The sequence below is a fragment of the Aythya ferina genome (assembly GCF_964211825.1).
Source record: "Aythya ferina genome assembly, chromosome: Z".
Taxonomy (NCBI): domain Eukaryota; kingdom Metazoa; phylum Chordata; class Aves; order Anseriformes; family Anatidae; genus Aythya; species Aythya ferina.
The window spans coordinates 4,820,878-4,833,618 of NC_140299.1; the positions used below are offsets into that span (position 1 = coordinate 4,820,878).

The 12,741-nt window shown below is 34.8% G+C and overlaps 1 protein-coding gene across 1 annotated transcript in view; it reads left to right on the forward strand.

Annotated features, from left to right (window-relative positions):
• The first annotated feature begins 1,902 nt into the window (after nt 1-1,902).
• The window catches only part of RIT2 (Ras like without CAAX 2), a 214,713-nt gene continuing 203,874 nt past the window's right edge, over nt 1,903-12,741 (forward strand). Inside the window, exon 1 of the mRNA XM_084504085.1 lies at nt 1,903-2,169. Coding sequence (XP_084360211.1) covers nt 2,067-2,169 — 103 coding nt within the window. The 5' untranslated portion in view covers nt 1,903-2,066. The remainder of the gene's footprint in view (nt 2,170-12,741) is intronic.

The window sequence follows — 12,741 nt, forward strand, 5'->3', positions numbered from 1 at the left end:
GCTCTCTCTCTTCTCTCTTTTTCTGTGTAGCTGTGAACAGGCCATGATACTTTTTTTTCCCAGTGTTTTCCTGGGTCTGTTGGTGTGAGTCTTGAGTACTTGAGCAAGAGGTAGTATTTAGTAGTCCTCAATGGATTATTTTTTTATTTTTTTTATTTTTTTCCATTATAAGTTCATTTTTACTACCAAAAGCTTTAAATGAAGTTCCTTTAGTGACTCCTATAAGTACATTGGTCTTGAATCCAGATACTTCCTCTTTCATCCGATGTTTCCTATTCTTTGTATTAGGAGAGAAAATGTTCTGTTCACCTTCTCTATTCCAATTATAATTTTATTAACATTACTGCGTATTTCTTCTCTTCAATCATATATTTTCATAGTCTGTTAATCTATCTTTCATGTGCTCTTTATACTTTTTCTCTTCTTCTTCATTATATTTAAATCATATCCTTAATCAGGCTATGATTTTTTTTTCTTTTGTGTAACTTCTAATTCTGTATTCCTGCATAATGCTGTGTGTTTTTCCTCTGAAATACTTAGAGTAGTGGATAGATGGAGGTGTCTGACTTTCAAGGCTGATTATTTTACTAGGTATCTCTCCTGCTTCTGTTTCCTTATCTCCTTCACTGTTGCACATTTCGTGAAAACCTATCGCAAAAGAGATCAAGTTTATGTAAGTACTGTAAGTACTATTTTACAGTAGTTTCTCTTTGGTCCTTGAAAATACTGTGTAACAGTTAAAGCTGAGAAAGGATCTTATTACTTATCATATCCTTTGAATGTTCTACATTCTTTAAGGATATCTTCAGAAATCAATGAAGAGTTGTTGTCCTTAGTTTTAAGTTTTCACTGGATAATTCTAATTAGCGAATGTGTCACACTGTGCTATTCACGAACTTTTACTTTTTTTTTTTTTTATTATTTACTAGGGCTGACCAGGTTGGTTAGATATGCCACTTTATGTTAGTATGAAATATTTATAACAGTTTGTTCTTCTATTTTACTTGTATGGATATTTTATAGATGAATAGGTCCTCCTCTCTAGTCCCAAGACCCTTCACAGAATCACAGAATCACAGAATTTCTAGGTAGGAAGAGACCTCAAGATCATCGAGTCCAACCTCTGACCTAATGCTAGCAGTCCCCACTAAACCATATCCCTAAGCTCTACATGTAAACATCTTTTAAAGACTTCCAGGGATGGTGACTCCACCACTTCCCTGGGCAGCCTGTTCCAATGCCTCACAACCCTTTCAGTGAAGAAGTTCTTCCTAACATCTAACCTAAAACTCCCCTGGCTCAACTTAAGCCCATTCCCCCTCGTCCTGTCACCTTCTGAAGTTCTGTGTGGGGAAAAACAAACAACAATAACAAAAAACACCTCACAGATATTTTTCAAAATATGTGGCTTATTTCTACAAATAAAGGATGTAAACTGAAATAAAATGAAATGATCTCGGGACAAGCTAAACTTTAGAAAACTTTGCAAGTAGCTTCATGAAGAACAAAGACTTGTAGAAGTTGTTAGTCATTTTGCTTCTGATTGTATTAAATGTAAATCTAGCAAACTTTCTGAACATAGGATGAACATTTAACTCCAAGGTGGCAAGGAGGTTTTCTGGTAGTCTTTTATTGTTTAAAATTCAAGCAAGTGGTATGTGCAATAATAAGCGTCATAATTAGGAAATGTGATCCATTTCTTTGTTCTGGAGGCTCTGCTAAATTTGATTCCAATGACACAGCAACACCCAGAGGTATCAGAGCTCTTGAGCCTCACGAAACTGCTTCTGTCCAGGAAGAGAAACACAGAGAATGATACAGAGCTGGGAGGGGGCAGAGGGAGATTTTTATTGGAAGCTGTTAACGTGGTTGCTATGAGACCTTCTCCTGCTAACACAGGCACAGCAGCGAGTGCGAGGCTGATAAATCTCTTGTATTATACCTTTCCTTTCTGCTTTTTTTTTTTTTTTTTTTTTAAAGGAGATTTTATAGTTCTTTAAGATCATAGAAAGCACCTGCCAGTTGCTTTTTCTTCCCTTTTGCTCCCTTCTTCTGCCTCGTGCAAGATGGAGCTAGAAAATGAAATGATCAGCTCCTCCAGCAATTCTTCAGCAGGCTCCAGAGAGTACAAGGTGGTGATGCTAGGAGCAGGGGGAGTTGGCAAAAGCGGTAAGTTTCAGCAGCAGCATTTTTTGGGAGAAGGGGTGAACTGGGAGTGTAAAGTTCACAGAATAAGAATGATTTAATAAGATTTAATTTCCTCTTTTTTTTTGCACATGATTTGGATAAAGGTCTATAATTCATGATTGGGGCAGTGAGTCAGCTTAATTTCTTACAGTTAAATAATATAAGCCTTTTCTTATTAGATATTTTTGAAAAAGCAACCTTGTCTCTATTGTATAGAGGAGAGAGTTGTTAGCTTGCTGCTGTTAGTGTTACAGCAGGTGCTCGTGTCACTGCAACACTTAGTGATGGATAGTGCTGATGTAACTTGTTGGCCTCCTTGAGCCTAGGCAGAAATGTTACTAACTACAAGTCAGCTCTATGTGCAAAGTGTGGAGGATGCCTACAGTGACAGTGTTTTCTTCCCCACATCTTCCTTTGACTTTTTTGCTGAGTATCACTATGGCTCAGCTGGTGTTACTCTCCTCTCCCGTCCCGTCAGGTACAGAATGCATGTCTGAGTCTCATGCCAGGCGATAAGGTAGATTTGCAGCATATTTTAATATCACTGTCCAGTACTGGCAAGATATGCTATTGTCTGACAATGGTATCTCTTAAGAGGAGTAATTATTTTCTCCAGACAACATTTTCTTTTTCCTAGATATTATCACCTCTTATTTATTCTCACTGACACTAGCATTCCCTGTTCTTAAAAAGACTTTGCTGAACATGCAGTGTTTGTCTTAGAAGCCAGTATATTAAGCTAGCCACACAACAAACATTTATTACATGTCTAGGAAATACAAAAAGAAAGAAGAGGAAAATAACCAACCAAACAAAATATAATATATAAAGGCTAGATTCCAAATTTCAGGATAAACAATCTGAAACACTAAACTGTAACAGTTGAGTAGATTAAACAAGTTTTATTTCCTATCCAAACAATAAGACCAGGTATAGATACATATAAAAAACATATATAGTAAAATTGAATAATGGGAATTGATATAATTTCCTGTGTATATCCATAATCTGTGTTTTCTTTTTATATTTGGCTTCAACTTCAGTGCCATATCTTTCAATGAGAGCTAATTCCCACCAGTAATCCTTAACCAGACAAACAATTCTTGCACAGATATTATGCTGGGATCACTATGCAAAACAGGAAAGAAGAAAATATTGGTTATCTCAGAATAACTTTCTACAGTTTCAAATTATCTTATCTATGGTAAAGCAGATGTACAGGTTGTGTCAGCTGGAACTTTCAGCAAAATGTAACTTTTTTTTTTTTTTTCCTGAGTGCACCCAAAAGATGGCAGCAATTTTTTCCAAACATTCTTGTAAGACTTATGTAATTTTGAACACTCATTCACCAAAACAAAAAATATTGCAAGCTGTACCATATTTACATTGTGATTGAATCATAACAGCTAAATATTATATACTTATTGAGGAAACTTCAGAGTTTCCATTTACTGTTAAGAGTTTTAGAACACAAATTTTAAAATAAACAAACAAAAGTTTATTCAAATCCCACTGTGTCATTGTTCAGAAAACCTTAGCTGATGATTTCATGACATTAAAGCCTTCAAAACTGTGGATTACAGAAGGTAATGACATGTCTCCGAAGACAGACCAGATAATTATTTAAGAAGAATTGTGTGTCTGTATGGTCTAGAGAAATAAAAATGGGATGAAATGTCTAGTATGATATTCAGTGGGATTATTGAAAACCTTCTGAGATAAACTGGGGAACAAAACAGCAACCGAGATAGTTAAGACTAGAAGAAAAGAGGCAGACTCCTTTCTAATCATTTATTTGCTATGAGTTTCCCCATGGAATGGGCATGAAATATTTCAGTGGAATACTGAGCTAGCCCAACTGATGGCATGCTGATAGAGATAAGGGAGAACTGGTGTTACTCCATAAACCATAGAGTAACATTCTGACTGGTGCTTAGGCAGGATTAATTTATACTGGATTTATGCAGGATTAGGATTAATTTACACTGAATTAAAAATAGAAAAAGGCCTAAAGGACTCCTTCCATTCTACAATATGAGCTCTTCTTTCTCCTAGTGACCTAGATTCACTCTGTCTAGGAAATTATGCATCTAACTACAAAAACAGAGTCAGGGTAGCATAGGAATGAGAGAGAGGGGGGGGGAAAATGTTCCATTTTCATCCTAGACTTTGATAGGTAAGTGATGTATAAGATGATATATAGGTAATATCTTGATTTCCTTCTTCCTCTCCCTCCTCCTTCCCTTCTTAAGCCATGTTAAAAGGAGTAATATCCGGGGTTAAGTTGCTGAGTTGGAAACAAACATCTTTTATATCTCTTTTAACCTTTCAGTTCTTCATTTTGTTCAGTTTTAAATAAATGAGATTGGGAAAGAGTTTTCTTTAAGAGCCAAATTGCAGAAATGTTAGAAGATATCATTTTACCCTGAACACAGTTCACTTCTATGGATCCCCTGGGCATTTTGATTTTCTGTTTCCCACCGTCTTCTGCTCTCCTGTGCCACTTCATACTATGTGTATGTGTATGAGGTCTTTGCACTGACAATTGCACACATTTTAAGGGGCTGTGGGTGGCCATTTCATGTGGGCAGGAAGGAATAAGGAAGGGGACAACAACAATGGATGTGTTATTGGTGTTGGTAGTTATAGAGTATTTGCTATGGTTTGTCAGTGTTGTCCCTTCAGTTCTGTTTTCCAAAATGGTAGATAATCCATGAGGACAGCCAATTTCTTGTTATTTGGGCTATTCACTCTAGCAAAAATTTCACAGGAATTGGTTAAAAAAGGTAAAATCAGCACATCCAAGCCTGATACTCACCACATAAGGATAATAACATATAAACTGCAAGTGGCTGAAAAACTGTCACTTCACATTTCTAAATTAGTTCGGGGGGAGGGGGTGTGGGGGGGGAAGCAGTCACTACTTTATAAACGGGAAAAACAAAAACAAACAAAAAGTTCTGATAATAGATAGTAGATAATACTGGCATTTAGTTAAAATGTACTAAGCTCTTCACCTGGGAAGAGATTTCTGTATCATAATTGTAGATTATAGATTCCCTACAATGAGTCATCTCTTCAAAGTGTTCTTAAAATAGTACTGTTTAGATTTTCAGAGCAATATGCTAATTTGTTACTTCGTGTGGGTTGTGTCTGCCATCAAGCACAGCTATACACTTTGCCATAGCTCTGTTGCATGTTCAGACCAAAATAAGGCTAAAACAAGGAATAAAGATAAATAAATAAATAAATAGAAAGGAATAAAAAAAAAAAAAAAAAAAAAAAAAAAAAAGTTGAAGAATACGTGAGAAAAGGTAGATTTTCTATTGATTTTTACTTGAATCCATACTGAAATTACAGATTTCTAATGCTAAATGTATATGCTTTTCCAGTTTAAAAAGGTTTTGATGCTCAGTCTTCTCTGGTTTGATGACAGATCTCAGGTCAGCTCAGAACCATTCAAAACTACTTCAAGTTGACTTACAAGTTTTAAACCCTAATAATCTTAATGGATTTGAAACAGGTTTTGATAACAAATGCCTTTTTAGACCCACATCTTCTTGGTGAGCCCAGTACTCTCATGGTCCCTAGCATGATGTAGCTCAAGCCTCTGGTTTTAGGTCTGTTTTGGAGTGTTACAAAGCATACACAAAAGAGCTTCTAAATTCTGAGGCCAAGCATTACTTGTTTATATTTAGCAAACTAATTACACTAGTAACAAGAATTAATTGCAGCACACTCTGCAAAACATTAACAATAATTAACTGAGGGGATGTACAGTGACTTCCAAAGAGAACAAACAAATTGATGTACCTGGGCTAGCAAATAAAATAGAAAATTCCTGTTTCCTTAATATATATATATACATGTATATATATATTATACATGTATATATATATATATACACATATGACTTTATATTTTACTATAATATATATACTATAATATATATTACTATATATATATATTACTATATATATATAATATATATATATATTATATATATATATAATATATATATATACTATAATATATATTACTTAGGCAGCCTTTAAATGCTGATTTCTCCATAATCTACCTGTACATGCATCTTCTGGGCTGAATGAAATGTTATTCTTTTTTGTTTTGTGTTTTTCTTTTCTTAATACTTTCTTAATACTTTTATTTTCTTAATAGTAAGTTCATTTATTTAAGGGTATGAAGATAATCTATTGTTTTTTCTGGTAGCTAGTAACTAGAATTATACTTTTATGAAGAGATAGGGAGAATAGGTGTATGCAAAAGGAGTTTCATTATTCCTGTCCTGAGAAAATAGCATTTAAGTTGAGAAAAGGATTTAATAAATAAATAAATAAATAAATTACATATCTTTTTTTTTTTTTTTCTAATAAGCTGTTTTTACATTACAGAAAACATTTTTTTTTTCAGATTTTATTTCTCAGACTGATTGCCAGTTAATTTGCTGCCACTTAAATAAACAAATAAATAAAAGAATCGTCAATTACCCAAAGAGTTTTGTTAAACTAAAATATTTTTAGTTTTAATATGTAATTTTGGAAAATATTATATAAATTTCTCCAGGCTTCAATCTTAAAATAAGCAAAAACAAAATTCAGAACAAGCCATCTATCCAGAGGGAAAGAGAAGGAATTTAAGAAGAGGTTTTCTGTTTGTTTGTTTGAGGAATAATGTGAAGAGATGAATTTCTTGGCCTGAGCTGGTTAGAGAAGGTTTGCTTTCTCTGTTGATTTCCTTTTTGTCAAACACTTTATATCTACAAATACAGGTGACTCATCTGATTAGTTTCAGGATCTTGAGTACAAAATAAGTTCCATACTGTGGAAAAACAGTAATGTTTTTTACGATGTAGGAACTTGTGTCATAGAAATTTAAATGCCCAGCTTTTTTTTTTTTTTTTTTTTTTTTTTTTTTTTTTTTTTATTGAGGTTCAGACTGCCTATTTTTTAGTTTAGTTTGCCTGTTATTCAGTCTCAATAAAGCAAATTCAGTGTCTATTCATTTTAAGAAAGTCCTAATTGCAAGAGTCCCCAGTAAACAGAAGCAGCTCTCACACCATGAAGTGCATCCTGGAGAACTGGTTCACTTCAGCTATTTGTTAACCCCTTGGAAATAAATCAGTCCATGATCCAGACTGCACTGGAAAAGGCTGAGGATCAGAGCTAGAAGTTTTGCAGTTTTGCTGGCATCAATAGATCCAACATTAGAAAGTAGCATTTGGGTCTTATATCATTTCAAGGCTCACTATCCCAGAACACACACTTACTTAAGTTGCAGGGAGGACTGTGCTAGAATTTCACTACCTCAGTGAAATGTTTCCTTGTCCAACTTCTATCCCATATGTCTATAGATAATATACATGTATTGTGCTTCAGTGAGCTTTATCCTTTCATATAAGCATATGTTATTCTGAAGCTCTGGTTGCATGCTTCATAACTTGTGGAATATAGCACAGTAGCTTCCTTTTAAAAATAATGATCTGTTTTTCAAGTGTACTGGATCAAAATGATCTTTGGTGTAAGTCAGGAAACTTTAAACTGATGCTATTCAGAGTATATCTGATATACAATGTATTCAAAATAATATTACACTTGTGATAAATCCTTCACTGGGAAAAATATGAGACAGCTCTTTTCTCTGCAGGCAACATGCAAGGTCTTATACTTTTTAGCAGGTTTTACTTTAGAGTATATCAGCTTTGGCAGGGAATGACTTCTCAGTGGAAGGCAACTACCTGCCTGTTTCTGTTGAAAACACACAAGTTCTTGCTGATCACAATTTTTTTTTTATTTTTTTATTTTTTTTTCCCTATAAGGTGGAGCATTCTGTTATACCTTAACTGTTGGAAGAACTGGCATTGGCATCATGAAATGTCAGCTCAGTTAAGAGTAGACTGCAACTGAACTGCATCTCTGCCAGCTTTGGATTTAATCCATTCATTCAAGCTTTATAATAAAGTTGGAGAAGTCCATTTATCATGATCACAAATAGAGAGGTTTTGCTAATGGTCAGGTCTCTCAGTTGTTGGTGACATCCTCCGTCAGCTATCTCAGCTCACCATCCTGTGAGAAAAGCGTCAGTGCAAGGCTGGGAAAGGAAGGAGAGAGCAGAATACTAGCAGGGGTACAGCAGAAAAGGCATAGTATTCTTGACAGTTATATATACATTGAGAAAATAATAATAATAAAAAAATCCTAACTGGTCACTATAAGACACCATCTAAATTCACTATGGCTTAGGTGATGTAAACTGAATTACAGTCGTTGTTCCAATGAAGAATTGTGTATGCAGTTTATATGCAGATCAGTGTTGTAGGCTGTATTGTCTGTGAAAAACAAACAAAAGGGGTGTACATAAAGTACAACGATGCTAGGCAACCACATCCCTGGGTGTGGACAGCTTTCAGTTCTTCTTATAAACTAGATTAAGCATTGAAGACATTATAAATGTAGAATTTTGAGATATATATATATATATATTAACAAAATATTCTGATGCTTCAGTTCTCTTTACAAGTAGGATATTGAATTCATTTCAGGCTCAATTTTGTGTAATTTCTACTTCTAGCCATTTTATCTTATCATTTCTTTTTTAACAACTTTGAAAAGCTCCTTATTCTCTTACTTTCTGATAATGCCTATCGACAATAATCAGTTCACACCTTGATCTTCTTTTCAATCATTTGAGCATCTGAAACTTCAGTTGTAGAAGCTTTTTTTTTACCTGCTCAGAGCATTTTGTATCCTTAAAATGAGTACTTTACTACTTCCACATCATTTTCTGAATGTGAATTCCAAAAATTGACATGCTATTCTATTAGTGATTGTACTGGAAATAAGAGTGCTTTCTGGCTTCTTCTTGACAGTTATTTTTTGTTCCTCTGAGTTTAACATGTTATTTTTGTTCAGGTGTACTTCACAGAGATTACATATAGGAAAGCATCTGCAGTAAGCCTGAAGTCACTTACTCTTCTCAACTCAGTTGCCTGGACTGTACATGTCTAGAGATACTCTGAATTGTGCATTTCCATATGCATTATCCTGTTTTAGAAGTATTTTGCTGGACTGTTACAATTTAAGTAGGTGATTCTAGTGGTTCTGGCTTGGTTTCTGTTATTCTTTGTTCATACCCAGTGTGTTTGCTATCTACTTGAAAGTATTAACTACATTTATTTATTTATTTATTTTTATGGGCAGACCTTGTTGTCAAAATTATTTGCTTTGGAGAAATGAGTTAAAGATGTTTCCCTAATTTTGTCAGTTCACTTAATTCAGTATGGAGGGGTTCAATTATGGCTCCTACTTTTAAAAGGATGGTTTCCACATGTAATATATCAATTAGTTACTTAGAAGGCTGTCTGCAGTTCTGGCTTTTTAATTATCAGAAACCATCTGATAAACAGGAGAGAGTTCACAGAAGACCAAATGAGATGATGAAAGGGTTGATGCTACCTGATTTATAATGACAAGTGACTATGACTACATTCAAATAGCTCTGTCAAATAGTAGTCCTTGATTCTTCACTGTGTAACTTGCATATGTATACGGTGATTTAATGTGAATGGGACTGGATTCAGCTGTAATTGGAATAGATTGGTCTTTGCATCTTTTCTCATCAAGCCATCCAGATGATTAATACCTACTTGGGTAAAGTAGCAAAGCGGGCTAGTCACTGGCTAACCGCTTTAGCACAGGATACAGGGAAATTAGGATATTTAAATGTTATGATAATCAAGAAAATTTGACATGTTTTTTGAAATTAAGAAGGAAAGAGACCAGTATTTCTTAATGGAGAAGTAAGCAGTTAAGTAATAAATAAATAAATAAAATAATGAGTTAAAACATGTTAAAACATGTTATTAAAGATGTATGAGATCTTGAGATCTTCAGGCAGTCAATTTCTTTGGACAGTAAGAGTGTTCTGCATGTCCTTAACTGTTTGTTAAAAGTAAGAAGGAACAGATTATGGAATAGTCTTTGAAGAGAACAGGTTGGTGAAAGGTTAGTCTAATTGTCTTATGCTAATTTAACATAGATAATGAACATTAATAGGCAAATACACATGAACAGAAGCATTTACAGTCTTCAAACTCTTTAATAGAGGAGGAGGAATACTACGATCCACCAAACTATGAAATTAATTGAAAATCTTCAGAATTTGTGGCAGGTATATTTGTGGCTGGTTGTATACATTAGTATATATTGTTGTATATATTAGTATATAGTAGTTGTATACATTAGTATACAACCAGCATCTTTCTTTATGTTCAGACAGCTTAAGAGACTGGTCTCAAGACTAGATTTGTGTACAAAACCAGACATTAGTGTTTCCTCACACACAGCTGAAGTGCATCCTTTTAGGGTGTGAGGACTCCTGTCTAATTGGAAACATGCTAAGGTGGCACCCTAACAGCAGTGGCCACCGGAAGCATCTGTTAGGTAGTAGTACAGATAGAAGGTCAGTAGCTCTGTTAGCTAACAACTTGCAAAAACCTACTATCTATTCTGTTAATGGAAATGGAATTCACTGATTGAGGACTTCCATCTAAACCTCTTCCATATGAACTATGATGTGAAGTGATTATAAGCCATGGAAGGTTACATTAATGAATGTGCTTTTCATGGTGTGATTTTTTGAAGGAAGCCTTCATTATACATTGAACATTTCATAGATATAATCCTGCTCTGCTTTTCCCACTCAACACTGCTTGCTGTTAAGAGAAAGGAAACCTTTGGGGCTGTTCCTCAGCAGCAGGAATTGAACTATCAAGCCCCCCCTCCCCAGTTTCATTCACACACAAATCAGCCATTTGAAGCACCCAGACAGAAGCCTCAAATAAGGGAACAAGCATTGTTTCATGACAATGGCTGGGCACTGAAGGTATCTGCTGTAAACAGTCTGTTGAGGCAGCCACAGGAACTGTTTTCTTTCCAAGCCATCCTTGCTGCTGAGCTGAGCCATCTGCAGCATTTTCAGCACATGCTATCTGCTAGAATTCGGATGTCATGAAATCCATTAGGGACAATCTTGAAAGCACATTTAGGAAATACTTTCTTTTTTTTTTTTTTTTTCTTCTCTTACTTCTTTTATCTTTCTCTTTCCATACTTTTCATTTTATTTCCTTCCATCCCTCTGCTAATCATTTTCCACTTTTAATTCGTCCATTGACTTTAATTAGTCTCCTCTTCTGCTTTTAAGACTTTCTGATTATTTTTATTTTTATTTTTATTTGCTCCCTTTCCAATCTGAGGAAAAACTACAGAAGAACCTATAGAAGTATTCTCACACAGCTCTGACAGGTACTGAATAGAATTAAAGCACAGTACAGCATCTCATTCTTACAGATTTTGGGAATTCACTTTGCTGGAAGCTACGGCTGTTTGGTAATGCATTACCCACCCACTAAACAGAGCCCAGTGGAGACACTGGCTGAAACCACTTTGCCTCAAGTTGTGTGGAGAAAATAAAATAAAATAGTGGAGGGAAAAAAAAAAAAAAAAAGTTTTATAAAATATTATCTGAGGAACTGCTAGGTAGGGCTATTGTGATTCTGCCCTCCAAAATAAGTATCTGTTCAACTCCGTTAACTGCCATAAAAGTAGCACTTTATCCTTTTAAATAACATATAAATAAATAAATAAAACTATTTATGGAAGGGGAACCAGCAAGTGAATTCAGAAATGTTTTTATGTTTTCAAAAAAAATGAGTTTCATAATGTTTTGCAAAATAAGAGCTTTAAAAAGTCAGCTGAGAGACTGGTACACATAGTTCCTTAGCTGAATGCAGTTCTTCAATTTTGTTCCTTGCAACCTTATGAAAGTGTTATGCAGTTTTGTAATTTTGTAATTCTTGTCCATTTCACATATGCAAAATAAAGTAATTCTAGCTGTAATTCATATTCTCTGTCAGATCATGTGATTGCTTTACTGACTGTTTGTACTAACCTACCACCAGCATAGTAGCTTGCATTATACTGAAATATTGCCTGTTGAGTAGGATACACTGTGTTTTAAAGATACTTCTCTTTAGCAGCCTGCAAGATATGTACCATTGTTCCAGTGTTTTACTCAGAATATTCAGAACCAAATATTGTCAGATCATTGATGGCTTCAGAATCACAGAACTTATTCTTCTTAAATCACTCAGAGTGTGAGACAGGTTCTAAAGTTTCCCTTTCCCTCAAGTTTTATCTGGAACTTAAATAAAAGTGATGTTCCTTTCTCTCTCAATTGAAACAAAAAGTAACCTGTAGGCATTTTCTGCACGTTGAATAATCTCATTTGGGCTGCCTGGTGACATGCTCATCTGTTCATTCATCACACACAGTCAGTCTAGCAGGGTTCTGCTTCATATGAAATCTGATGGTATAGACTGCTGCTATGATGCAGGAATGCATTTCCTGGGCCTTATGATGCCTACTTATAGGTTTGCAAATATGCTCTAGAGACACTTCCTTGCTGGGAATAGAGGAGAAGAAAGAACAGTGTATCACAGTAATCAAGGAGTCCCCTGTGAGCTGTAGAAGCCTCCTTTCC